This window comes from Pundamilia nyererei, unplaced genomic scaffold, assembly GCF_000239375.1.
Source record: "Pundamilia nyererei isolate P.nyererei 1_Seehausen unplaced genomic scaffold, PunNye1.0 scaffold00211, whole genome shotgun sequence".
In the NCBI taxonomy this organism is placed as follows: domain Eukaryota; kingdom Metazoa; phylum Chordata; class Actinopteri; order Cichliformes; family Cichlidae; genus Pundamilia; species Pundamilia nyererei.
This window is the reverse complement of record NW_005187612.1, coordinates 283,118-311,068: the sequence shown is the minus strand read 5'-3', so window position 1 is coordinate 311,068 and position 27,951 is coordinate 283,118. Positions and strand designations below refer to the sequence as shown.

The following is a 27,951-nucleotide window of genomic DNA, read 5'->3' as shown; positions in this document are numbered from 1 at the left end:
ATAGATAGATAGATAGATAGATAGATAGATAGATAGATAGATAGATAGATAGATAGTGAATGAATGGATGTGTTCAAACTTTTGATTGGTACTGTACTACAATGCAGTAATGCAACCCTGCATTCACTGATTTTTTTCTCGCACTAATTTGGCCTTTTTGACTTTGGCTATCTGATTTATGGAAGCTGCTTTTTCTCTTTTTGGACTAGTTCAAAAAATATTTTGACTTGCGCCTGCATAATCCTCCAGGGTGTTCTCAACCTATAGTTGCTAAGTTGGGGAGATGATGAGCAGGTGATTTATCATATCGCTTTTAGAGCAGAGCTGAGGGCAGCCGCAGCGTTGGGTGATCATTTTCTGCTACTTTGTCACTGTGATTGGTTTTCTCTTGCGCTGAAAATACTCATCTGACCCACTGTTGACATGAAAGTATCGATTAATGCAACTTTAATTAGATTTTTATATCTATTTCTCCCTTCACCACCCACTCGCTGCCCTCCTCTCTGCTCCCAGCATTTTCTGTCCTCTAATTTCGTCTCTCCCCGCCATCACTCTTTCACTCCGACTAAATCAATGAACATACACTTTATGCCATTTATTGATCTTTTCGTATCTATCTATCCTCACCCCCTCCTGCTCTTGCCCTCTCCGTTTCTCTCACTCTTTCCCCCCCACCATCCTTTTTTTCACCACTTTCTTTCTCCCCTTTGAATATATAATCTCTATCCCTCTCTCTCTCTGTCAATCTCTTCTCCTTTTTATCTCTCGCTCTGGGATATCCTATTTATATGGCTGGCACCTTCACGCTCCTACCAGAGTGTGTGTGTGTGTGTGTGTGTGTGTAAGAGAGAGTGAGAGAGAGTGTTTGATGTTAGTCTAAGTGGTTAACATAATATGAGCCCTCAGAGAGATGACGTTCAGGCACTCACACACAGACAGACACACAATTTTAGGCTTTTTGGTTCGCTTTTCTGTGAACAATTTGTGCTTTTTAGTATTCTCCAGCTTGTGCACCAGATCCATGTATTATCTATCAATTGCATTCTCCCACTCTGTCCAAACACACACACACACACACACACACACACCTTTGTTCCTCAAACGCCTTCCTAGAATGACAAAAACCCAGCATTATCTTTTGTTATTTATTATTGCAGATGGAGCCATTATTTCATGACCTCGCCATCTCTCGTTCCTCCTCCCTCTGCATATGTTTTTATTTATTCAGACCTCTCCCTACCTCTCTTTCCTGCCCTCTCCTCCTCTCCGCGCGTTTATGTTTATTCAGATACGTCTCCCTCTTTTTCTCTCCATCTTTCTCCCCTCTTTCTCTCCCTCTGCACCCATGTGTCCAGCTTTTGTTACAAGCCTTGTTTCCATAACAACTGCGACCTTTCACTCAGTGCATAACCAGTTTTAATCAGAAGTAGAGAAAGGAAGAGATGGGATGAGGCAGAGGTGTTGGGGGAAGGGGGGGGGGCGTGATTTAGGTGATACGTGAAAAGAAAAAATACAAAATTAACACAAAAAAATTGCAGTTTGAAAGCGGCCCCTGGTCTCATTGGGAGAGCCTGCGAACAGTTTAGTGGTGGGTTTGGGTGGGTGACATTCCCAGCAACAGGTTACTAAGTGCTGCTGAAGTTAAAGCAAAATGTTTCCCTGCTATCAGGGTGTCTGTGTAATTAAAGCAGGCAAGCTGAAGTAGAGCAAGGACATCTGTAAAAAAAACAGACCATTATGGTCCACTGAACATGGGTACCTTTGCACTGCTGCTTCCAAATATTATACCTATGCATTTTAAAGGCATCCTATAAATCCACATTTACACTGTTAAATTCACATAATTTGTGTAAAATCGGATTAAAGCTGCCACATGTTGAAAATGAATGCATTTAGACAGAGAGTCTTTAGATACTCTGCTGTGTTTGTCTTTATGCTCAGGGGTGCTGGATCTCACAGACAGATTCCTGTGGTCAGATAAAACTGTTAATGACTGACCGGGTGACAGTCGGCGGTAAATAAAACCTTCGCAGTGCAGAGAATGTGCTGCTGAAGGTCTGTGGCATCACTACTGTAACACAAACTGAAAAAATGCTTCTCGGTTTTTGGTCAGAGTAATTTCCCCTTAACATGTTTATGGGCTCGTCTGTGGATAAGTAGCCTTCTGTCACAAACTGCTACGTGAATTATATAAAAGCCAATTAATTTCAAATGAAGCGACGATTTAATACAGCACAGTGCGTGTATGTGTGTGTGTATGTGTGTGCATACTGGGGGTCTTGCCAACATGGGAGGGACCGGACTGTCAAGTGGACAGCTCTCGAGCCCGCTCGCCCGCCCACCGCGCGCCACTCCACACCGGGTGCAGCGCGTGAGGTTGATGCCAGCCAGAGATAGATGGATTGGCGAGGGAGGAAAAACCTGCACAGTGACACAACTAGAGTAAAGAGGAGGCGTTTGACGAGTGAGGGAAAACTGAGAGAGTTACGGAACAAATCCAGAGAAGAGGGAAGCGGGAAAAAGCAGGAATCTTCCTGCTGACTGGTTCCTGTCTGCCCGCACCGATGTCCAAGGCCCGTCCGGTGACAGCAGGAGACAACCAACCGAGACAGAGCGCACAGAAACGGCCGTTGGGGTTGGAAGGCTTCGGGGAACCGCTGGAGCTCTTCTCTGTGACTGAGAGTAAGTTCATTTTAAACTTCAAACCTCTGCCTTACATATTTGACATTTTACGGCGTTTAAAGAGCTACGAAGGTCAGCGTCTGCTCGAGCTGCTCGCCTCTATCTCGCTCTGTTTATATTTTCTTTCATACTGCGACATTAGTCCGCCGCTGCCAATTAGTCACAGGACGCACAACGCGCGCGCGCGCACCCGCACAAACTGACCGCTCGTGCGTCAGAATCGCCAAAGCAGATGTTGCCACGCGGAGGCTTTAAACACTCTATTAATTATTCAAAGTGATATAATTACGCCGCAAATAGATAGATAGAATATAACCTATGTGAAGGGGGGAAAGAAATGACCCCGAAAAATGACTGACCCAAATAATTTATAACATAAAAAAAGTCCTTAGTTAATATTTTTGATTGTGTATGTTACAAATCCATAGTTATGAGTTACATTTATCCAGCTCTGCTTAAAAATACGCTAATTAAAAGAAATTTCATTCGACAAGTATGGTTGCAACCCAGTATTATAGTAACCAATGTGTTATTATTTTCCAATGTTAGAAAATGAACTTTTTGAATGTAATTTTCCAATATAACATACTTAAATGGATCATATAATACCAGTGCGTTATCTGTGCTTTGTTTCATGTGTGTTTTCGCTCTTGTCAGTCTACCCAGTGACAGCTCCGGCAGTCCAAGAGCACCATTCTTAAGCCTAATCTAGTGGTTAATGGCTTTCATAGTCATTGCTCATATTTTGTGCAGCTTGCACTGGCTTTGAAAAGCTAATCTGTCCCTGTTATAAGCCCATTGGTTGGCTTGCCATCTGGGCTGTATTATAGTAGAGAGGAGAGGGCATTTGAATAATTGATATTTAGCTATTTATAGGAGGATTATTCTCTTCATGTTTCACCATCTATCTATCTATCTATCTATCTATCTATCTATCTATCTATCTATCTATCTATCTATCTATCTATCTATCTATCTATCTATCTATCTGTTTTGTCTAGCTATTGTTTTTTGTGATGTGTGTGTTTGTGCATCCTTGTGTGTGTGTTCATATTTTCTGTATTTTCCTGTACCTCTGTCAGTCCTTACATCTGTCCTGTCCTTACATCTGTTCAGTGAGCTGTAGTGTATCCATCTGAAGTGGATTAGCGGTGTTATCAAAGCTAAGTAGGACTACTGCTCATGCACACGTAGGCACACAGACACACACATGCACACACACACACACACACTTGCATATGCACACACACTACGTACATGCTGCTCTCACTCTATTTCACTCCACAAGGACCATTGACCATTGTTAGCCCTCTCTCAAGCCTCTTTTGCTTTTGTGCAAAAGTGTGTGTGTGTGTGTGTGTGTGTGTGTGTGTGTGTCTGTGTGTTCGTGTGTGTGTTTGACGGTAAACACTCTGATCAAACAGTGCTTAACAAGCTGCCTGAACTGATAACAGAGAGAGGAGGAAGAGAGGATGAGAGAGGAATGGAGAGGAAGGAAAAGGGGTATCGGGGCAGAAATGAGGTTACACAGTGATATAAAATAGGAACTGGGATGTGTGTTTTTGATCTTGATTAAACAGTGAGATGTACTGTCGTTTATAAGCCTGGCATTCACTGGTCTCTGCTTTACAACCTTTTCCAGGAATTGTAGGCAAGCCATATAGCATTAGCCTGGGAGTGTAATAAGCACCTAAATATTCCACCATACAGTGTTTTGTATTTTTTTTTCCAAACTTCTGTTATTGTGCGTGATCCACATCTATGTGCATTTATCTTCCTCAGTTTTCTCACATATATTTTTCTTTGATACTTGCACTGTCTAAGACAACACACTTTCAAGCACAACAGGAAGGACAGCCTGAAGAGAGGAGGGCGATATGTGACAAAGATCATGAGCCAGATGTTAACCCTTCCATTAGGTCTTAGTTGGTGCCACAGGATGTCGCTTCCCGCACTGATGAAACTGATCTTTTCTGTGCTTTCTAGCTAAATTTACTCTCTTTAACACTGCCACAATGAACGTTTAGCTCTATACAAATACATTGGAGTTGTTTCTTTTTGCTATTAAAGTGAAAGTGATTGTGTCCTGCAATAGACCAGTGACCTGTTTTGCTGTCCAGGTAACGTTCCAGCCATATTGTTGCGATGGGCACTCATTCACTGTCAACCAAGTGCAGTCACAGATAAACAGAAACATTTGCTATCTAGCAGATATTTATGCAACCAAAACAGCCTCTGAGATTTTTGCCCTTACTGCAGTGCGCTACAATTGAATGGAACTAAAAATGACATTGGAAAAAAATGAAAAGCAACCAGAGCAGATAATCCACATAAAAAAGCCCTACAAACCTTTTTAGTAAGACCTGTTTCTTCTTTATAGAGTAAAAATTTTGGTGACAGGGTCCCCAGTAAGGACGGGCGAGAAAGGTGTGTTTTATACACGGTTTTATTCACACACTTTTTATACTCGATCTTTGGCTCTCTGTGTGCCTCTCGGGTTCACTGCTAACAGTTTTGTGTTTTCTCGTCTCCGGCCCCACAATTACTGTCAGAGGAGAGGTTAATTAGACATGCCCAACAGGTTTGCTGCTCTCTTCATCAGACACTACTCCCCCAAACACACTGCTTCAACTCTCCCTCTTGTGACTGAGCCCAGAAACCACACCCTGCCAGCACAATTGTACACTGCTCAAAAACAGTCATGCTGTTTACCTATACTGTTATCGACTGGGTAATGTGTTAGAAATGAATGATGCCATGTTTGACGTAAGTGAAAATGATCAACCTACGGAGTACTGAATTCATTTGTATGGCCCCCATGTGCTTGTGGGATTTATCCCCATGCCCAATGGCAGTCAGGGTGCTGTTGCCTAGCCTGCAGAGGTCTTTGCATCCCTCCATTGATATGCCTCCCCAGATCATCACTGACCCACCACCAAACTCGTCATGCTGAATGATGTTACAGGCAGCATAATGTTCCCCACGGCTTTTCAGACCCTTTCACATCTATCACCTACACTCAGGGTGAATCTGCTCTCATCTGTGAAAACCACAGGGCGCCCTGCTAATTCTGGTATTCTATAGGAAATGACGATTGAGCTCCAAGCTGCCAGGCAGTGAGCACAGGGCCCACTACAGGATGTCAGGCCCTCAGGTCACCCTCGTGATGTCTGTTTCTGATTGTGTGGTCAGAGAGATTCACACCAGTGGTCTGCTGGAGGTCATTTTGTAGTTCTTGCAGTACTCATAGTCCTCATCTTTTTCCTCTTTGCACAAAGGAGCAGATACCGGTCCTGCAGATGGGTTAAAGACCTTCTAGGGCACTGTCCAGCTCTTCTAGAGTAACTACCTGTCTCCTGGAATTTCCTAAATACTCTTGATATGGTGCTGGGAGACACAGCAAATCTCCTGGCAATGGGAGGTATTGATACGCCATTCTGGAGGAGTTGGACTGCCCGTGCAACCAGCAGTCACACTGACACTAGCCAAATGCAAAAATAGTGGAAAAAACAATCAGAAAAGATGAGAAGGGAAACATGTCAGTGACTTCTACCTGTAAAACCATTTCTGTTTTGGTGGTTATCTTATTATTTCCACTATAATCAATATCTTTCTGTTTTGAGCTTTAAATATTAAATTAAATACTAAATCATGTAGCACTTTGAGCACTACACACAAAACTATGGTCATCTTAATTATTAATATATTTTAATGAAATTTAACCTCATGTATGTAACTTCATTTGGCTGCAAAACACTTGCTACTACTCAAAATATCACAAATGCAGCAATTATAATCCTTATTGTGTCTCTTTGTGTCCCTTCTGCCTCTCTACAGCCATGGATTCACCCACAGATCTTTTTGATGATTCTGCTCCCCAGATACATACATTTGCTCCAACTCTCAACTCCACAGATCTTGCTGGAATCCATCCTCAGGCTAATGCTGGCCGCCTTACTCCTGCCTTTAGACCTCCCGGCTTTCCACTGATCCACCATCTCCTCCAGCCGGGTGGAGGCCCCAGGAGGATCGGAGGGCTGCTGAACACAAGCCTGAGCACACACAGACACCTGGAGGACAGAAATGTGGAGGAAGATGAAGGAGAGAGGGATGGACACGTGGAGCAAAGAATGGAAGGGGGAGATGAGGGGGCGATAGAGGGAAAGGACGACTTGCTCGGGGTTAAGAAGAGGCACAATGACGCGGCTCTCGCAGTCGAATGGAATCAAGACATCCTGAAAGTGAAGAGGATGAAGCTGGAGAACCGACAGAGGGATGGAGAGGCCGAAGAGGGAGGCAAACAAGGAGGGAGGGAAGAGAGGAGAAGGGAAAGGGAAGAGCTGAAAGAACAGCTGGAGGAGGCAAGGGAGAGACTGCAGGCTTTGCAGGAGAAAGTGTGGAGAGCTTTTGGGGAAAAGCACATGGCCGAGGATGAGAAGAAAAGGAAGCGCAGAAACGGAAGCAGCGGTGGAGTTGATGGGAGAGAAGAGGATGTAGGGCTAATAGAGGAGGAGGACATGACAGAAGGGATGTACGATGAGGAAGACACTGATGGCGGAGAGATGGAAAAGGAATCATTTTCCCTGCTTTCCGAGTCCCCTTTCGACAGCTTCCACAAACGGAAAGAGGAGCTGCAAAAAGACCGAGAAAGAAGGATGGAGAGAGGAAGAGGAGGAGGAGGGTTGCACTTGGAGGGTGTGATGGAGGGATCGGGGTTGTGGCTGGACTGCGGAGGTTTGGTCAGAGGAGACTGGGATGGCGGGATAGATGACGAGAGTGAGGAGGGAGGGCAGAAGTTTGCCGCGGCGCTGAAGCTGGAGTTGGGCAGCGCTGTGGCCCGGGTCATCGACCGAGTTCTCCGCCTTTACACCGAGATGACCGATTTCGCTCCTTCCTCTCCTCCCGCTGCCATCTCTTTTCTCCCATCTGATCCGGGAAGCGACGGAGGGAAGGAGAAGGCAGTGTGGATGGGGCTGTTAACGAGAGGAAGAAGAGAAGAAACAATGAGCGATAAGGAGGACAAAACAAGAGGGCAGGACGGAGAAAGAGAGAAGCAGCTCCACAAGATGAGCAATGGGAGCGCCCTGCCCCCGCGACCACCCCGTCGGACTGAACCGTCCGATTTAGCGATGCCACTGACTCTTCAAAGGTCACCTGACACGCGAAAGGCCTACCCACTCCTTGGCCCACCTCTCCCCACTCACCTCAATCCCTCTCACCCAAACCTCTCCCTGCACCACCCTTCTTTGCCTCGTCCTCCTCCCCTTTCTCACCCTCCCCTCTTGCCTCCAGCCTCTCAGCCCAAGGATCCCTCCTCCTCCTCCTCTTTCCACCCGTCTTCAACCTCCTCCTCTTCTTCCTCCTCTTCTTTCCCTGCGCCTCCCCCTCCTCCCCCGCCTCCGCCCCCTCCTCTCCCTCTCCCCTTGCTCCACTACTCAATGCAGCAGCTTTTCTCCCGCTCACTCCACCACCCTCAGCTCCCCCACCTCCCGTCATCCCGCAAAGACTACCTGAACTCTGACCCTTTCTTGGAGTTCTCTTCCCACCCATCGTCTCACCCCTCCTTCCCCCCGCTCCCCTTGCTCGGCCACCTGGACCCGTCGCTTGCACGCCACGCGCACGGGGGGAGAGAGAGGGAGCGAGTGATGAGGGGAGATGGGGGCATGCGAGGAGGAGGGATGGATGGAGGAGAGCTCTACCTGACTGCTGGGGGGATATCCTTTTGTCAGTGTGCTTGAAAGAATGAGGATGAGAGCTGTGTGTGTGTGTGTGTGTGTGTGTGTGTGTGTGTGTGTGTGTGTGTGTGTGTGTGTGTGTGTTTGTTTAAACATGTATCTCCTTAACTCACCTCATATGTACACCCAGGAGGGCTTGTCACCCTGCCATCTGAAGAAAGCCAAGCTCATGTTCTTCTACACTCGCTATCCCAGCTCCAACACGCTCAAGACGTATTTCCCTGATGTCAAGGTGTGTGTACACCAGCTCAGTGCTGGAACGACAATTTCACTTCAAAGTGATTTTTTTTTAACACACCTCAAAGTCACACGGCAGTATATCAGCCACTGCGTTTTACACGCCTGCTCACTGAAGGTTTTTCTACATTGTTAAAACAATACGGACGACGTCACAGCTATGAAATGCCAATTAGGCCAGTTTGGCTGCTGTAGTATTGGATATTATGACTAAGGAAGTAGAATTGACTGTCCAGCATTTCTTTAAGACATGAATGTAAGTCCATATATTACAAAGACTTTAAAGGTTTCTTCGAACAGGCGTGGTGTTTACAACTGAGGGAAGAAGGACCAGAAGTTATTACTGCTGCAGAGACTTAAAAGCTTCTGAAATCTCCAGTTAACCGCCCTAAAATTAGTGCCCACCACACTGCTTCCTAGAATCTTAAGATTAGCTGTTTTGAGGAAATTATCAGGCATTTGGATCAAATTGCTGAAAGAATTTTGTACTTCTCAATTTTTTTTACAATTTAGTATTAAGTAAGCATAACAAAGGATGAGCATTAGACTAGTGGATATCTGGGCTGTGGTCTGGTGAGTCCAAATTTGATAGTGGTGGGTTCCAACCTCAATTCCTTTGTCTAAGATGAATAGATGATGTGTGCGTGCGGTTGCTACCACGTGGGGTTTTCAGATTACGCTGTTAGCAATTCATTCATAATTGAAGACAGCACTTAACGAGTGTTTGGTTTGCACTTCGTAGCTACATTGTTTTCTTTTAACAAGACAATGAGGCACATCTTTAAGGTCTTGATTTGAAATGATGCAGCGCTGCTTCAGATAACACGAATCCCCCAAAAGTATTCAAATGCTGCTGCTTCGAAGAATCTTGAATTTATTCAAATCTTTCATTACTACATAAGTTCAGTTGTGTTATAGTTGTGAGGTCTTTTAGGAGTTTCAAGGAAATGAGTAGTCCTTGAATGACTTTTGAGACATACTGTAGCCTAAACAAATACAGTTTGAACAATCTTCTAAAAAAATTTAAATTGACTGTAAGACTGCAATTATTGTCAGGCCTTCACTTAAATCGCCTAATAACCAGTGATATACTGGGGGAAACCAGGACATTTGTGCACTCCAAGTATTCAGATATAATAAAATCTTCAGTGATAATACAGAGACACAAAGTTTAAAAAAAAACTGCTCACTACTGATGGTGTAACATGTATATAAAAGTGCTTGAATCTTGTAGCCAATGTACCCATATTACTGTGTGGTTTGATTTGATGTATTATATCAGTATAGATACAGAGGAGTGCATATAATATTTACTCTGAAAAAATGTCCAAGCGCTAACATGTGTATTATACGTATGTAGTGGTTGGTGCTTCACAAAATCTGGAATTGGCCCGTACGGGGATCGAACCCGCGACCTTGGCGTTATTAGCACCACGCTCTAACCAACTGAGCTAACCGGCCATGTCGCAGTGGGTGTTAGTGGAGCACGGCCAGAGCTGCACAGCTCACGAGTTATTTTTGGAAATTTTGTGGATAAGTTAAAAAGCTGATGTCACAGTTGGACATGTCGGGTCTCAAAGCTCGAGGTGTTTTTCATTTCATTTTTAATAAGATATTCTTCTGCAAATAAAGCGAAAAGCATTTGTTTAAAGGTGCTCAACTGCTTGAAAACGTATATGGCCCGTACGGGGATCGAACCCGCGACCTTGGCGTTATTAGCACCACGCTCTAACCAACTGAGCTAACCGGCCATGCGCAAACGCCAAAACTGTCACATATTGGAGACTGCATCCCAGACGTTTTTGTTTCCATATTTCATTGCACTTAAAAGTGCATATGCTGCAATAAATTATTATTACAGGGTATCTCTTAATAAGGTGGTATTATCTGATACGATCTGCAAGCTTACAGTGATTTAGAAGCATAAACAGTGTGGAGTTGCAGAGATTATTTCTCCTCTTGGAGTCTGTGTCAACAGAAAACCTTAGATTAGGTCATTTACTTTAATGACCACTAAGGGGGGGGGAGTCTTTTGAATGTAATTTGACATAACAAACAAAGTGCAATTAAGTTAGCTCAAGTCAGGTTAATTTAGCATATCATTGTAAGTGTTTAAAAAAGCACTGTTCTCTTGCTGTCCTCACCTGCTCACTTCCTCTCCTGTCATCCATGGTCTAGTTTAATCGCTGTGTGACCTCCCAGATGATTAAATGGTTCAGTAACTTCAGAGAGTTCTTCTACATCCAGATGGAGCGCTTTGCACGCCAGGCTGTCCGCGAGGCTCTCACCCGGTCGGTTTGGGTTGGCACTGGTTCATGTTAAACTCATTTTATTTGCAATACTTTCATTGTTTCAGTGAGCCTTATGAGTGTGAACATGTAGCCCCTGTTAGACGAGCTGAAGTAAAGTCTGATTTATACATCAGACATCATATATAACTTTTTTAGAAATAGAGAATCACACATTGCATGATTGACTTTGGAACCGCATGAAGCATCATGGTTTCCTCCATGACAGATATTCAGTTCTGCTATAATCAAACGAACCATTGCAGCTGAGAAATAGATGTCTGCATTTTTTATATCGCTTGATTTAAGAGGTCGGAAAGGCTTATTGATAAAAATATAGATTTTTTTTTTTCTGCGAGTGCTCAGGTGTTTAGACACTGTGGCCATGTTGATGTGAACTCATGATGGTAGCGAGTAAAACAAATAGCAATGGGCATAAAACATGACTGCAAAAAGTCAGAAACAAACTGAAGCTGAATATCATTTATGTAAATTATACATGGTTCTCTTATCTGTTTTTTATTGTGAGTGTATTTAAATGAGTTTGTTTGTCTCTGTAACACAGGGATGGTGCGCCTCGTATTAGCCGAGAGAGTCAGCTGCGAGTGGGACGTGATACGGAGCTTTACCGCATACTGAACATGCACTACAATAAAAGCAACATCTACCAGGTGAGGAGACGCTCTAGTTGCAGCTTTCAGCCTACCCGTTGTACGACTGGACTCAGTCCTTGGGTGGGGATGTGAATACTCCTCAGCCCTAAGTACAGCGCTAATGGATTATGGATCTTTATGCAGTGCTCCTGTGTTTAAAAGAAAATACCAATCAAGTTAAAGTGCTGTCTACAGTGTCACGGTCTTGGGTCATGTATTGAAGGATAACTTGCACTCTGTTTTTGATGTCTTTTATAGATTGTCTTCTGGAATGCTTTTCAAGGTTCACATACATGCCTAACGCAAGCCGTTGCTGATTTTCTTAAGCTCAGCGGTCCTTTGAGTTAAGATCATTTGATCTGAGCTGTTTGACCTTCTTGAGCAAACAGTTCTTAAAAACATTTAATGCGTGTTCTGAGCCATTCTTATTGAAAATCAAATAAAAGTCCCACTTTGTGCAAACCAGGTGAGGATGGTAGGACTCAAGTGTTTTGTCCTTTAGAGGTCAATAAAGTGCCAGATATGGCTGCTGCTTGGACTCTGAATGAGGTCCTGATCTGATATTAATTGGTAAGCTCCGAGCAGACGATAAGTCTAAGGAGGAAATAAACCTCAATAAATCATGTATAGCATAAAGATGAAGATATACAATAAAAAGATACTACACCGCTGAAATGAAAAGCACTGGAGCTTGGGGTTATTATTTTGTGTAATGTGCTATTACCTTTAGTGAGCAGAGAAATTATTTTACTTGTATGAGTTTGTGCATGAAAAGGAAACAGAAAATGAAGCACTGTTATATCTCACTGACCTGCTGAAGGACACACACTATCATAAAACAATCATCGCACATTAGTTTCCAATTCTACAGATGATGATTAATTTTATCACCCAAGGTGATCTGTTATTCGTCAGACGTCATTGGATTTAAAAAGGTATTGAGAACGCGAAAACTACTATGGCTACAATGTATCCCGGGAAACGTTCAGGCAGCGCTGAAAAACCGAATCACCTCTGTGATCGTAAAAACAAAGTCACAAGGTTGCTCGAGTCTGAAAAGTCACTCTCGCCTACACAAATTTTTGTGAGTTTATTATTTGATTGAGCCTCAGCTCGGCTTAAAGCTATGTGCGGTTCAGCTGTGAATAGATCCGTGTTCCCTTCTAACGTGTTTTCCGTCATAGCGGCGAAAGAATAGGTCCATTTATTAACAATAATCAATGAGAAGTCTCTACGTGCTGTGTTAAAGCTGTCTGCTTTGACAGACGCGTTCAGACAAACAGAGACAATCAAAGTCACAGTCTGTATTTTACCAAAGTGGGTGAAAACACCTGTGAGGGTGCACTGAATGCACATTATAATAACAGGTATTCTAATGTTCTTCCTGTGAAACTATTCACTGCTCAACAACGCTTATGAGATTTTTAGAAAGTACAGAGACAATCAAAACCTCACATTCTCTGAAAAACACAAGTTTCTCAGATTTAAATCCCTTTAGATAAGGTAGATAGATATGTGACTGACAGATTCAGATACTAAACTAAAGCGAAAATGGATTTTTCTCTTCCAGAAGACTTCCTAATAAACATTTCCTCCTTGACATCATATTTTTGTGTGCAGGTTCCAGAGAGGTTCATCGAGGTGTCTGAAGTGGCTCTGAGAGAGTTTTACTCAGCCATTTGGACGGGGAGAGACACCGACCCCTGCTGGAAGAAAGGAATATACAAAATTATCTGTAAACTTGACAGTCCTCTACCAGATGCATTCAGGCTGCCAGGTTGTCCAGTTGGCTAATGATTGCACAGCTTTTATCTGGTCCGTGTGCACAAATGCATGCTCAGACATAATTTGACTAAAACGAGGCATTAAATCATTCAGAAACTGGTACATTTCAGACATCGCAAACTGATATGTAACCATGCAAAAGATCATTTAGAACTATTACAGAATTTCGACTGACTTGCAGAGGAATACATACACTTTCTCATACTGACAGGCAGGTTTTGTATACAGGCTCAACAGCAATCCCCCAGTGCTGCAGTCTTGTGACCGCACTTATCAAGGAACGTGACCATACCATTGAATTAAAATGGACAGAGCAGGAATTCCTTCTCCAAACATTCTTCAGCAGCCAGCTGCTTGCATGAAATCTAAAGCTATTATTAAAAGCACACTCTCACAGTAGTTTTGTGAAATAGACACAAAATACAATTTTTGAACTTCACGTTCATGGAAACAAATTGACTCTTTTTTTAGTGTGGACAATTGACGCAAAAGTCAGTCACATAGCAAAGCTTCCAGTTTCCAAGAGCACCAACGTATATGATAGGACGCTTCAGGTCTGTTGTTGGCGTAAGCTTCAGTTTCACTGAAGAGGGTTAGGGTTCAAATTCAGCACTGCTTTCCCCGCTGATTTTTCAGTTGCTGTTTCATTAGCTGGGACCACATCCTCATTTTAGGTTTGACACCATTTCTGGTAGATAATGGAACATGGCTTGAGGATGAATTGAGACTGTGGTTTGGAGAAGGCCTCAGAGGGGACTGACGGTGACCCGTGGGTTGGGCAAATCCCGCTGTACTAATGAGAAGTGAATAAAACAAGAACAAACAGCTTGTAGTTGCAATGGGGGGGTCACATATAGACAGAGAACTGGAGGTGCGGTTACGCTCAAATAAATTATCTCCGGTTGGTTTGGTTTAAGGGCCAGAACCACTTTCTAGGATGCTGCCATAAATAATATTAACGTTTAAAACAACGTTTTAAAGTCTCATTAAAAAAAAAAGACAACCTTTACATCCAAATTTGAGCAAGAATGCTGTTCTTACTGCTGGAAACCAGAAAAGTCAAAGCTTCAGATTCGCTCTGACACACAGTCCGAACGCGCATCACCTTTTACGATTAGGTAACCGGCTCCTCTGGCTTCATCACTAATGAGCGGTGTTCCTACTCGGAAAATCGCTGCTAAACATTTTAAATATAAAGCAGCGATGTTGCTGTGCGATGCTTAACAATCTCGCACAAACAGTACTTAACAATCACACTCAAACATTTCAGGGCTGCCCTCCCTCAGGGGGCGTTCATCATGAAATGACCTTTTAACGCTGCCTTGTGTGTGGGCTTCTCCATCAGGATTTTATCTTTCATTTTTATTTTCTCTCCAACAACATCGTACCGTCACGTTTCATCCGAAGTTCAAAAGATTAAGATTTTCAAAATGAAGTTGATCTTGTTTCACGGCACGATCTGGTCGGTGGGTTTTGGGGGTTTTTTTTGTTTTTGCTGCTTGTGTATGCCTCTCATCTCTCTGTTCAGTATTAAATTATTATCAAGCTTTTGTACATGCAGTCAAATCAAAACAGCTGTTCTTTCAAGAGGGACATTATATTGAATTTAAAACAGTATAATTAATGTTTTGTTCTTTCCTTGATGTGCTCTTATTGCTGATATATTTACGTATGTTTTTGAATTCTTTTTAAAGTGTTGCTAATCTAAATAGTTCACTTGCACAATAAGTATATATAATTATATACAGTATATATCAACATTTGTTTTCCAAAAGGGGGAAACTTTCACTCTCTCCGCTCTATATCATGACTTTTATCTCGAGGAAAGATGGGTTTCTCTTCAAGAAAATGTCGACCGACAGCCTCGACCTATCCGTGACGTGTTATCAAGTGCATGTTTCCTACATTTTCGTTTTGCGTTGTAATCTTTTATGTCCCTCTATTTTATATTGTACATAGTGTATTCTTTACTGTAGATCTGTGCCTCGTTCAGACTTTGGTGAATTTTGATGTTTAAACTTATCATGAATTAAAGAGATACAAGGCTTGTGTGATGATTTGTGGATACACACATAGACAAACGGAAGCTTTCTAGTGTTTGGGTCTTGGGGTCCAACATTTGTGCCAGCATGCATTAAGGCTTCAATCTAAAAACACCTTCACATGCTCACTGACACTAATACTTTGTGATGGCTCTGCCCACCACTTAGTCTCGCCTCCTGAGACAGCAGCACACACACACAAACTCACACTGGCATGTCTACTTTTTTTCCCCCCAACAATGAGTCCAGTCACCTAGTTAAGTGAAGTTACATTCTCAACATAGTAGTATTATTTTGGTATTTTTGCAAGACTTTCTTTGTCCACATTTAAGAATTATTTGTGAAAAATCCTCGCTTCTTTCTATTTATCAATCCATTCATCAGTTTATTACCTTCTGTCTTGTATTACCTTCTGCAACATACCATTTGTTTTTCTACTTACTTTTGTAACCCAGTGGTGTAAATCACATAAACAATTCCTATGAAAGCTAACAGCGCTGATTCATAATTTTGAAGCTCCTTTCTAATGACATATCATTAGAAATTGTGTGGCATGTTATTACAGAAAACAGTTATTTCTAGTCAGCCTTGAATGATGTAACACTGGCTATGTGTCAGGAATTAGTAAGCTTATTATTAGTGCAGAGGTGAATCTGACAGGCTTAAAATGTTTGACATATACCCTATAAAAATGACATGGTCACAGGACACAAAGTCACAAGGTTTCATTAAGCATTCTGGGAAGGAAGCAACACACACACACACACACACACACACTGTGTCTAACTCTAGCATTTCATACCTCATAACCCTCGAGAAGCTCAGACTTTGACTAACTTGAACCATCTACATATTTGAGACAATGCAAACATGCAGTATTTGCTTCCGTATAATAAAAATAATTATTGCGTAAATATAGGCGTTAACATGAGTGAATTAACACATATATCTAGCTGCAGACTTTCAGTTTATCTTTCTGGGTCATCAGATGAAACCAACTGATTGAGCGAAGAGAAACGATCTAGGGCCTGTATGACAAGCAGTGTCCACGTGAGACAAGTAAGCTGTTTTTTACGCATTCACGCGCTGCGGTGAAACTCCGAGGAAGCTTCTATTGCTGCTCGAACTAATATCGAGAAGAGAGTTTGGACGTACGATTTTCACTTTGGACTGTTTGACTGCGGGTGAAGGTAATAAAAAAGATACAATATCACCGGAAATCGAACTGTTTGACCTCCAGAATATAACCCAGCTGAAGAACACACGGGTAAGTTAAGTCAGGCTTAAAACATTTTAAATCATGTTTTTGAGACGTGTGGCAAGGTCGTGACAAATATATGAGACCTTTCTTTATTTCTTGATTCATTTTTTCCACAATGTTCTGGCAGTCTGCGGTTAAATAAGAGTACAGTCTATTTAAACAAACAACTGACACGTGTTAATCTTAATGGAAAACATTTTCATGTATTTTTTATTGATTAACCCGGACACGTTTACTACTTTGCCTTGCCTTGTTTTTAATCAACTCACTGTCTTCTTAATATTTGCGAATCGTGGTTGCTGGAGGCTTGGTATGTTATTGTGAAGGAACTAACCGGAAGTTGTTTGCCTTTTTATTGCTACCTTCACGGCAGCTCTTTTCTCTGCAGACGCGGACTAAGCTGCTGCTGGATGATGGCGTTAGCGGGGCTACTGGTGCTGGAGTGGGGTCTCTACATCAGCTGTTTTGTCTGCGGGATTGTTACCGCAGCGTCTGTCACCATCGTCCAGGTGACTTTTCTAAGTTTTACTAACCTGCTCCATATATTACATGTTGTACGCGTCCTCTTCCGGGTGGACTTACTTTGTAGTGCGTTTGTCTATCCCAGAAAGTTTAGCCAAAAAGAAACAAACTTCTTATTTTATTTTTTGAAGAAAAATCCTTTAAACATAATTCAGCATACAGTGTTACAGATTTATATTTTCAAGCTACTATAATTGTTTTCGTACAGCTGCGCAGTTTTCTGGGTGTTACACGGTAATTAAAAGCAGCGCGAGGGATTAAAAAACTGACACGCGCTTCCACTTTCAGTCCAGTTCTGCCCACTCTGTCATTGCCTTCGGCATTTCAACTCTAATTTCTCCACATTTTTAATGTTTTTGGACTGTAGACATCGGAGAAGTTACTTCTCGAAAAATGTACCACAAACTTTTAGCGAAGTGTCACACGAGCATTGTTGTGTGTCAACAACTGTTCGTTGTGTTAGCTTAACAGACGCTCGGAAATGCGTGATATGCACGTGAAATTGTGAACGTGCGTGTGCGCGCGCAGGTTTTTAACTGTACCTCTAGTTCGGATGCTTTGCTCATCATGTGACCCAGACGCCTCTCGTGCCCAATTTGGCTCCCTGCTGCTCATTTATAGACGTCAGATGCAACCGTTGATGCGCTTGTTGTAGCTTCCTGCAAAGCGCTTGAAACGGTGAAGCGGAACTCAAGCTTTTTAGTGACCCCCTCCCAACCTCTGTCTCTCTTTTTTACTCAGGGTAATTTCGGAGGTCACTGTATGCTGTACGGAGCGGTCAGCTATAATGCCACGTCCAAGCTCATCGGAGTCCAGTCGTCCACATCCTCCTCTTTGTGTTACTTTGTGTCGGCCATATCAATCATGGTGGCAGTGGTGTGTTTCTCTCTGTCTGTGTACTGGGTGTACACTTTCTGCAGCGAAGGGGAACTCAAAAGGTGACCACATGATGTGTGTGTGTTTTTCACGACAAAGTACAGAGTTGCAGTGTTTGTGTGGGTTTAAAAACAATTTTAATCGTCAGTGTTTTCCTTCAAATATTGCATAAATGCTGGCCTGCTCTGTCATTGTGTCGTTCTTTTGAGCTTGATTTGCCAGCCGCAAGAAAGGATATTTTAAGCATCTTGTAGACAGAATTTAACAGATGTCTGCGTGCACTTTTAGGCTGATTTCTTTAGTTTAAACTGATTGATTACCCAGGAAAATAAGTGTGCATGTAAACATTGTTCTCTGTAGCCAACATAAGCAAAAGAAGCTACAAATACATTTAGAAAAAGTTGAATTTTTGTCAGAGGTTTAAAACTGGCATCATTTAAGTAGCTCCTGAAGCTGAACTTAAAGTGAAATGGTGTGTCGCCACAGCGATGTAGCACAGAATAAGCTGCAGAGCTGATACAGAGAAGCAGAAATGCATGTGCCATACCACGGCATGGCGACACAATCACACATTAGCTTGCATTTTGTAGTTTGACATCCTTCTTCTGTTTTGCCTCACTTTAAAGAGCACAGTGCTGTTCTCACGCTCTTATCTGCTTGTTTTTTCTCCTCCTTCACAGGGAGAATGTGTGGATGAACGTGCTTATTGCCGTCTCCGGCGTTTTCCTGTTCTTCCTGCTCGTCACGGGCTGCATGTTGAAGATCGGGCGCGACACGCTCTGCTCGTCTGTCACGAAAAACGTCCCCAACACTACCAGGTGACACCTGCACTCATCCACACCTGGCACAGGACCAAACGCTTTCGTCAACACTCGCATATGAAAATGAAAATAACATTTGAAAGCTAGGGAGCGTCACTTTGTGTTTGCGTGCTTTCTGTTTTTTCCCCTTTTTCTCCTTTCCAAAGCTTCACTTTACCCACCCGCCCACGTTCTCTTAGAGCTCTATATGAAGCCATATGAAGGTAGATTTAGTTATAACCATCTAGTTGTTTTACTCTTGGCCTTTGTCTGTCTTTCAGGATGCCCTTTTCCTTTTAAAAATGTCATCAGCACACAGTTTTTCATCCTTGGCTACACTGTAATCCTCTGAAAGGGCGAGCACTTAAAAGAGAAGCAAAGACGTGCATGGTGTTGTTAGTTTTTAATTGCTTGTTTTGAGCTCCACTTACTTTGATGTTATGTAACTGCAGCTTTCCACTGCTTCCTCTGACAAAACTGCCTGCAGTTTTTCTATTTGTTCATAGAATCAGTGACCAATAATCAAGACTAAATTCATATAAGACAAATCCATCATGAATTAAATCATAACCCTGGATTTCTTTTAAACTGTCTAATGCTCAATGTTTTTCTGTGTGTAAAGTTGTGAAAAAGCCCAGTCTGAAAAATGGGCCAGCCCACTTGATGGAGAGAGGTTCTACAGCAGTCTACATAAAGCCGAGGTCGGTACTTCATTCACTTATTTTATGCTTTTGGCTGGAGTCACATGGTCCACACATACTAGCTACTGTAATGCTTAACATAAAGAAGCATTATTATGAACTGGAGTCCTGCAACACTACAAAAACCCATGAATAAAGAGATGTAGTCAAAGTTAGCATATCATATGTGTTCAGATTTAGGTAAAAGAGCCTCCAGTACATCTTGCGCGTCATGTTGTTTTCTTCTCAGACGGCAGTGTGGATCAACTTCTTCTTCTGGCTCATCATCGGGGTTTTGGTGATCATCCAGAGGCGTCGGGGCTCAGCGTCCAAGCTGATTGGAGCCGCACCAACTGGAAGCCTTTTCGGGGAGACGGGTGTGACGCCCGAAGAGACTGAGCCGTTTTTCAACCGTCCTGGAATGCCCCAGTGAGAACGGGTGTGAGCGAGGGGGTTATAAAAGCACATAAGACCAAATAGTGGGAGCGGGTGTGGAAAAAGGTTAAATGAAGTGTTTTAAGGATTTCAGTGAACAACATTTTGAGAATGCACGTGGAAGGTTTTGCAGATATTAGATTTTGGGTTTAACAGTATGTATAAAGCACCACAAAACCAAAACTCCGCTCGACGAGGATGGGATTTGAACCCATGCGTGCAGAGCACAATGGATTAGCAGTCCATCGCCTTAACCACTCGGCCACCTCGTCACCTGAATGCACAAGCATGCAGAGCCTGTCTGTCTGTGTCAGGACACACTGGAAACACTGAAGCGCTGTCAGGCGCTGGTACTGAATTTACCTATTTCCCACATCTCACCCGCCGCGTCACATCTACGTCTGTGGACTCCACAGAAACTTATCTGTTTTTTATTCAGAGCGAGCTTGTGTTGGGTTTGTTTACACAGCCAACGAACGGGAGGGTGTTTATCACAGGGTTTGATTTTATAATTTAACTGTGCTCAGATGTACTTTTGACGAGTAAAACTAAGAATTTTCTACATAAAACACTTTTTTTTTTCTTTTTACTGATTTCACAAAACCAGAATCTGCCATAGACTTTTTTAACACATTTTATTTTTGTTGACTGTAAAATCCTAAAACACTGCATTGTCTTCAAGTTTAAGGTGTCAACACGTGGCTTTAAAGATCGCTTAGTATTGATCTGTGTGGTGATTATGTCATTAGAAACTAAAAAGAAATAAAAAGAAAAACAGGAAGACGTTTCACTGTTTGTTTGTTTTTTGATTGTTGTGTGACACTGACTTTTACAACCTTTAACCAAAGAAGCGTCTGAGACTGTTCTGCTGAAATCTGCTGCTGGGTTCATCCACACTGATTCAGTATGCTTCTTTTTGATGAATTATTTTGATTTGACTTGAAACATTTGTTGGTGACCACAGGTAGTTAGCTTACAGTGCCACCGTCTGATGAAACACGCTGCAGCTGAACGCTGGAAATAACGTTTAGACGTTAAAAAATTTAAATTCTAACCTTTTCTAAGCTCGGGCCTGACGTTCAGTCAGGTGTGCTTCTTACATCTGACTGTGTGTTTGCAATGCTGCGCTTTATTTGTGACATTTCTGGACATGCTCATGTTTGTCGTGGGGAACAGGCATATGGAAACGTTGAATAATGTCTCCCTCTAGTGGCTAATAATAAATAAAGATTCACTTGCACCAAGTCATGTGGCTTTATTGTCAACCGTGTGCAGTGGTACAGTACACAGTGAAGCGAGACAGCGCTCCTCCATGTCACAGAAAATCAACACAAGACTACATAAAGTGCAAGTGTGCAAAAACTGCAAAAAAACCAAAGTGCAACACCAGACAGAGCGATGCAGACGCAACAGTGCAATAGAAAAGTGCAACAATGGCAGTGCAAAAGACTGAGCATTGTGCAAAAAGTAGCTTAATGGATGAAAGTGTGTGTTTGAGATTGTGCAGATAAGTGCTTGGTAGTGACGTGTGTGTGTGTGTCAGTCCAGGAACTGAGTGTTCGGGAGTTTGACGGCTTGGGGGAAACAAACTTTCACAGTCTGGCCCGGATGCTCCAGTATCTCTTGGCAGCAGGGTGAAGAGTGTGTGTGAGGGGTGTGTGAGGTCCTCTACGACGCCGGTGGCTTTCCAGATGCAGCCGGTGTGATCGGTGTCTGTGATGGAGGGAATGATCTTCTCACTATCAGGGATATGTTTATAGTGTTTTTGTGTTTCTGTGTACAACCTACAGCCTGGTTGTTGCTACCCGCAGATTCATAAGCCGGCTGTCAGATTTTAAAAGTCTGCAAAACCATTTCCAAGATTTCTAGCTAGCGGCTCTGTAAAGCAGCGGGTCCAGTGAAAAGTCTCGGCTGTGTTCGATCAGTGTCAAAACAAAACAGGGCAGTCATCCAGAAGAGACCTGAAACATACATTTAAGACCACTGTGGGGAATATTTATTGTCTGAAAAAGCTAGTTTTATACAAACCTTAAAAAAGTGCATTATTCTATCAATACTGCTCAAACTAATCATTCCTGGTGACTTGCAACAGCTGACTAAAGCATAACTTGAACTGATGTTCCAGGCTGAGCGTCTAAATGAGCTACTTTCCCCTTCCCTGATCAAAATAGACCCAATGAGCTGCTCTTACAACACGTCACCCTGAACTATCTAATCTCTGGATTGCCTGACCTTACTTGAGCCTGAGGTAACAGCTAATCCTCACTGAAGAGAGGAGGAAGACACTGGAGAGACGGACACAGGTCAGAAACTGAAGGACGTGAAGAGCGTACTGGCATTTCAAAGGGGAAAAAGAATCACCAGTGGTCCTGGTAAACGAGCTTCTACAGCCACTTCCACCATCTGCACCTGTAGCAGGGTCTGCTGGAGGTTTCTTTAAAGTATCTGTAATTGACAGCAAAAAAAGAGCGAAGGATAGAGCACCCTGGAGGACGGCGAGCCCTGCCTGCAACCTGAGTCTCAGAAGAAAACCACAAGGGTCGAGATAAAGCTGATTTTGGAGTCTGTGGTAAGACATCGTCACATGTTGCTTTGCTGTTACTCTTTGGCTGCTAATTAGAAAAAACAACCTGTGATTTTAGAAATCAGTGTTTTTGTAAAGAGCAAAACAGTGGCACGAGTTTTGGAGATGGGTAAGGATAAAAGAGAAACATAGAGAGGAGCAGTGGACACTGCAGGCTAAGCCATGATAAGCCTCTAAGCTACTTCACTTTCCACAGATCAAATGTTCTGTTTTAAACCTGTTGATCTGTGCTGGACTTTTAACAGCCAGCTATTGATTCACTTTATCTGTGTTTTTGGCAGGAAAGCTCCAGCCCCCTGCCAAACCAGACGGCACAAAATCTGTAAAACAGAGCTGAGTCCTTAAATCTCAGATTTAAATAGGAGCGAGCCCTTCAACCGCCAGCTTTACCGTCGCTCAGATCCATTCAGGTTTGACCCCTGACCTCCATCCATCCCTCTATCCCCGCTCAGGACATGTCTCGCGACCAGTGCGATTCGGTGGCGGTGAGCGTGGAGTCCCTCCTCACTGACGCCAAGAGGATGCAGATGCAGTGCCGTGAACGCAGCGAGCAGCTCTCCGTCGCCGCCGCGCAGCTGAGGACGGAGTCGGCCGCCCTGAGGGAGCAGTGCGAGGCCACCCAGCTCGACATGGCTCTAATCCGCCGGCAGCTGGAAGAGCTGAAAGACACCAAGGCTGCCTTTGAAGCCAGGGAGAGGCAGGCGCGTAAACTCAGCAAGCAGCTGTGAGAAAAACGAGGGAAGGTGGAAGATGCTGAAGTCATGAACTGTGATGCAACATCCCATTTAAAGTAACCGATCAGCAGCTTAGATAAAGGGAGGAAGGTCTGACAAAAGAAAGAAGGAGAGAGATAAAAGGATCAGCAAGGCAATGAAGGGAAAAATGAAGGAATGAGATGGAACTTGAATCCATCTCCCACAAACCCGAGAGTATAACTTCAAGCAGACCCATGTTTATGACAGCTACCCTGAAAAATGTAATCCAGAGGACAAAGAAAGATTTTAACCTGGAGTTTAGTGAAAGAGGGGGAAAGCACTTTGTCATTATCTACAGCTCTGTCTTTACCTTGTAAACACATAATTGAACTTCACTCCTCTCACATCAAATAAATGATTCCCACACACACTGGTCTCCACATGTCTCCTTTAGAGCGTTTTTTTCAGCTTCATGCAAACTCTTTGATCTACTAACCTGCATATAAATGTGCAGGTTAGGTTAATTAGACTGAGAGTGAAGACAAAGAACGGCACACCTTCAGCAAAGATCACTTGAAATGGTCCTATTTCAGTGGGCAGAGGTGAATATGGAGCCCGGCACCAGTTGTACTTCACATCAGTACACTGTGACACCCTCGATCTAGAGACTGCGATCGGGTAAAGGGACACGAGTAGGAACAACGTATGGACGAGCATGTTAGTTCGATTTCTTAGAAAGTTTATGTAACATTATTTTGTCTGTATTGAATCGACAGAAAACTGAGGAAAGATAAATTTTCTTTATAGGTGAAATGTTTTTGACTTAGTTTTAAAGATCTGTACACAGACCAGGATGTGAATATTTGACTCCTCAGATTCTTCTTTGTTGGTAGATGTTTCGTTTTATAACAGGGTTTTGGGTATTTGTTTCAAATGTGGACATATTTACCTGGTCAGCCTGGGTTCCTGCCACCTCTCTCATGCTTTAGCTCACTATCAACTTACTGACTTCTCAAAGCGATGCACATTTACATGTGCCAGCTATTTATGATTTTCTTGTGTATTCGCTTTAAAATTCACTAGTTGAGTTGAGGTGCTTCAGGTCGGGTCATAGACCCAGGACACCCCGGAGAGGTGTCTCAGCTGACCTGGAGGCAGAGAGGGAGCTCTGGGCTTTTTTGCTTAGGCTGCTGCCCCCAACCACGCCATCATGAGCTTTCTCACTGTCACCACCTTTTATTTCCTCTGGTGCCCTAAAGATCCGCTGAAACTAATCTGAACATTATTTTTAGTTGCACTTCTTGTAATTACAGATCAAAAAATCCTTTATTTCCAGAGAGACTGAACCCAGAACACGCAGGAGCAAGTAGCGGTCTGAGAGGAGGCCGTTGGTCTTTGAGTGCGTTTTGTGGCTAGTTAACCTTCTGTCTCCCTCCACAGGAGCTGCCATTTCAGTGACCTGTAGCTGACTCTCCACTGTTCCTGCTGCTTCTCCTCCAAACCCCCCCCCCAAAAACAAACTGAGGACATTTTAAAGCTGCATTAATCCAACCTCATGCACACTGGGCTGCCCAGCATTCATTCACATAAATTGCTCACCTGTGGTGATGCTCAGCAGAAACATTCAAACATGTTGATTTTCCACCTGCATAAGAACCAGTTTATTTATTTATTTCACAATCAGTCACGATCCTGATCAGATTTTTAAAAATAAAGATAAATTCTGCCACCTGCTGGACGTTTTTAAGTTTGCTTAGCCACCTTTTCTATGGTGTAAAGATGTGCCGGTGGTCAGGATGGCTGAAAACATGGTTCAGCCTGTGTATTCGGTCCTGCTCATGAACTCTTAGAATTTGTTAATTGGTGTAATTAACACGTGATGATAGTGAGTTTCATGTCATTTGATTAGATACGCGTGTTTTCTGCACAGTCGCTGGGTGTCCTATGTGAACATTGCTTATCAGAAGCTTCTTTTCCTTCCTCTCCCACCAGCTTCCAGGCAGTCAGAAACTTTTGTGCAAGACAACGCACAGCTGCAACAACACAATATGATCAAACAAATCCAAGACAGCCGAGTATGTCTCAGTGATTCTGACTCACACCGATAGACACAAAAAAAAAAGACAGACAAAAAGGTTGTGTGCTAAAAGATTAGATTTTCAATCAGCATTATAAATCATTCTATAAATACATGGTTGTCATATCGTTAAGAAAGTCTTTTAAATAGCAATAGATAACAAACAAGCAGTAGGGTGGTAGGCAGGTGGGATCAAAAGCGCAGAAAAACAACTCAACAGTCTGCTGGGCTTCAACGAGACAAAACCTGAACTGGAAATAGCTGGGAACGTGAGTGTGTGTTAAGTTTGGTGTCGCTGTTGCACAGATCCGCCTTTCATCACCGCTCTGAAAGACAAAACAGGATCGTTTAGAGACCAAACCTTTTCAGTTTGCTGCGTTAATAAAAGACGATTGGAGCAGACTTACTTTCAACTTTCTTTTTTAGTGGCGACAGAGCTGCTTTCGCCTGAAAAACAGAGACGCCGTTTACACGATCGGACGCAGGCTGGTGTACACACCCTGAAGCTGCATCTTTATCGACTGACAGCTGAAGAATCTGGGAAGTCAAAGGGAACTTTTACAAGTGATTTCTGACCTTCTTGATAGCAGTCCAGTCTTCAAGGATGTCGATGTCTCTCAGCATGTAGACGATGAAAGGCCCTGTGAGACAGAGGCAGTCATATTGAGAGACTGAGACTGAAAACTAAACAGAAACAAGAAAACACACTCTGGAAACTAATTGAATCTAAGCTTAATTTAAAAACAATACATAAAATGATATATAACCAATAATAATAACTATGATTCTGCCTTTTGATCGTAGTTGTTGTGTTCTTGCCTTCTGTAGGATTTCCAATGGAAATATCTGACAAAAATGGCTTGCAAGTAAATGACCTTTTCATCAAGCTATAGCACAGGCCACTGCTCTGCGACGATATGTTTTAATTGTGTAATAAAGGGTTAACTTCCAATTTACACACCATATAAAAATGTCTGCACTTTGGCGGAAACAGGAAGTACAACCCAAAGAACCCCGTCCCCACAGTGAAGCATGGTGGTGGAAGTATTATGCTGTGGGGATGCTTCTGTGTCAGGAACTGGGAATCTCATCAAAGTGGAAGCAAAACCTCAAGCAGTCCGCAGCAAAACTGAGTCTTTGCTTTGGCTTCCAGCACAACAAACAGATAATAATAAAGTAATAATAGTTCTCGTGAAATTTCTATGTGAAAAGTAAATCTGGGTAAAAACTAGCTATGGAAAACTGTTAAAAAAAATATATTGCTCTGTTTAGCAGCACTTAAACAATAAGACGGGAGCTCATCTCCTCATCTGTATATGTACACATCAGTGCTGGTGAGGCTCCTCACACGCGGTGCTTACCTGAAACCAAAGCTACTTTCTTTTTCTTCTCAGATCGACCCAGCAGGTTCTTTCTTTTGCACTTCTTGCCCCTCAGCTCATCGCTCCACTCTGAACAGACAGAATCCACCTTATACAACTCCACTAAAATGAATTGTTTTGAACACTTTCACTCAGTACTTCAGTTTTATAACCTTTGCGTACTTTATGTGTACGTAACAGCTTTGCGATTGACACGTACCTGAGGTGAGGTCTATATTCTGCCTGTCCTCCTCCAGCCTCCTTATCTTTTCCAGTAGCTCGCCCTTCATGGCGTCAAACAGCAGCGTTCGCTCACTCTGTAAAACACGTGTAGATACAAACAAGCGCGTTAGTTCTCTTTTAGTTGAGAATATTAAGTCTCCAGTAGGAAAGCAGAATGCGGTTGAGAGTGCACGTGCGCGCTACCTCCAGGTGCTGCCTCGCTCCTTGCACTTCACATTCATGCTTGTGTTTGATGACCTGCAGACACAGCTCCCTGTACACTCCTGCACAAAGAGACAGCCAAAGGTGTCTGAGGAGGTCATACTGGCATTATGTGCACTGCTACTCCATTACTGTTTGGTTAAACACACATTAGCAATGCTCTATAAGTAAGTGCTGCATTTGGAGGGTCCAAAACAATCTAAATATTTAATAGGACCCTGAACCAGAAATGCATTCTGGGTAAACAACTACCTTGAGGCATCACACTTTTTCCTTATTGATTTAAAGGTACGGTCAGTTGTTGTTTTTTTAGGTTATTTAATAGGAAAAATTAATTACTCATAAATATACACTGATTTGTGTGAAATTAAGTCTTCCAACAAATTGATGCTGGAACTGATCCAAAACTTAAAATGATGAAAATCCACTAAAAATCCACAGGAACGAGCTTTGTGTCATTCATGGCTTCAGACTCAAGAATAATGTCTGTTTTTTCATCTGAGCAGGTGTCGCCTTCACCAAAAAAGCGAGAACACAAAGGAAGTCAGGACTCACAAACACATGAAAACTAGCATAAACACTCTTGATTATTCCCGATTTTGGTGCAATTCCTTATTATCAGCAGATTAGACATTAGACACTAACATCACGCCATCTAAGGTTAGGCTCGAGTCTGCTATAAAAATCACACATCACACTGTATGAAAGTTTATTCGCCAAGTGTCCGAGTCCACAAATGTTAGCTCTACTTATGGCTGGGCCGTATCACTACTGCTAGCCTCGCGGAGTGATAC

The 27,951-nt window shown here is 42.8% G+C and overlaps 3 protein-coding genes and 3 non-coding genes across 6 annotated transcripts; 2 read left to right on the top strand and 4 right to left on the bottom strand.

Annotated features, from left to right (window-relative positions):
• Positions 1 to 2,324: 2,324 nt before the first annotated feature.
• prox3 (prospero homeobox 3) lies at positions 2,325 to 15,448 on the top strand. Its single transcript, XM_013914624.1, has 7 exons — positions 2,325 to 2,682; positions 6,520 to 8,039; positions 8,082 to 8,396; positions 8,542 to 8,649; positions 10,833 to 10,945; positions 11,508 to 11,613; positions 13,216 to 15,448. The coding sequence occupies exons 1-7, from the start codon at positions 2,565 to 2,567 to the stop codon at positions 13,387 to 13,389; spliced, it is 2,454 nt and encodes an 817-aa protein (XP_013770078.1). The 5' UTR covers positions 2,325 to 2,564; the 3' UTR covers positions 13,390 to 15,448.
• trnai-aau (transfer RNA isoleucine (anticodon AAU)) lies at positions 10,042 to 10,115 on the bottom strand. The gene has a single exon. It is a non-coding gene; the product is annotated as a tRNA-Ile (tRNA).
• Positions 10,332 to 10,405, bottom strand: trnai-aau (transfer RNA isoleucine (anticodon AAU)). Its single transcript has one exon. It is a non-coding gene; the product is annotated as a tRNA-Ile (tRNA).
• Positions 15,449 to 16,400: 952 nt separating the features above from the next.
• tmem179ba (transmembrane protein 179Ba) lies at positions 16,401 to 20,786 on the top strand. The gene is made up of 6 exons (XM_005748019.2): positions 16,401 to 16,689; positions 17,057 to 17,192; positions 17,947 to 18,143; positions 18,762 to 18,899; positions 19,504 to 19,582; positions 19,812 to 20,786. The coding sequence occupies exons 2-6, from the start codon at positions 17,094 to 17,096 to the stop codon at positions 19,992 to 19,994; spliced, it is 696 nt and encodes a 231-aa protein (XP_005748076.1). The 5' UTR covers positions 16,401 to 16,689; positions 17,057 to 17,093; the 3' UTR covers positions 19,995 to 20,786.
• trnas-gcu (transfer RNA serine (anticodon GCU)) lies at positions 20,187 to 20,268 on the bottom strand. Its single transcript has one exon. It is a non-coding gene; the product is annotated as a tRNA-Ser (tRNA).
• A 4,625-nt stretch (positions 20,787 to 25,411) lies between the features above and the next one.
• brms1 (BRMS1 transcriptional repressor and anoikis regulator) lies at positions 25,412 to 27,419 on the bottom strand. Its single transcript, XM_005748048.1, has 7 exons — positions 27,410 to 27,419; positions 27,140 to 27,219; positions 26,934 to 27,030; positions 26,714 to 26,803; positions 25,929 to 25,993; positions 25,760 to 25,799; positions 25,412 to 25,678 (listed from the first exon to the last, which is right to left on the bottom strand). Exons 1-7 carry the CDS (start codon positions 27,417 to 27,419, stop codon positions 25,671 to 25,673), a joined length of 390 nt encoding a protein of 129 aa, XP_005748105.1. The 3' UTR covers positions 25,412 to 25,670.
• Positions 27,420 to 27,951: the final 532 nt, after the last annotated feature.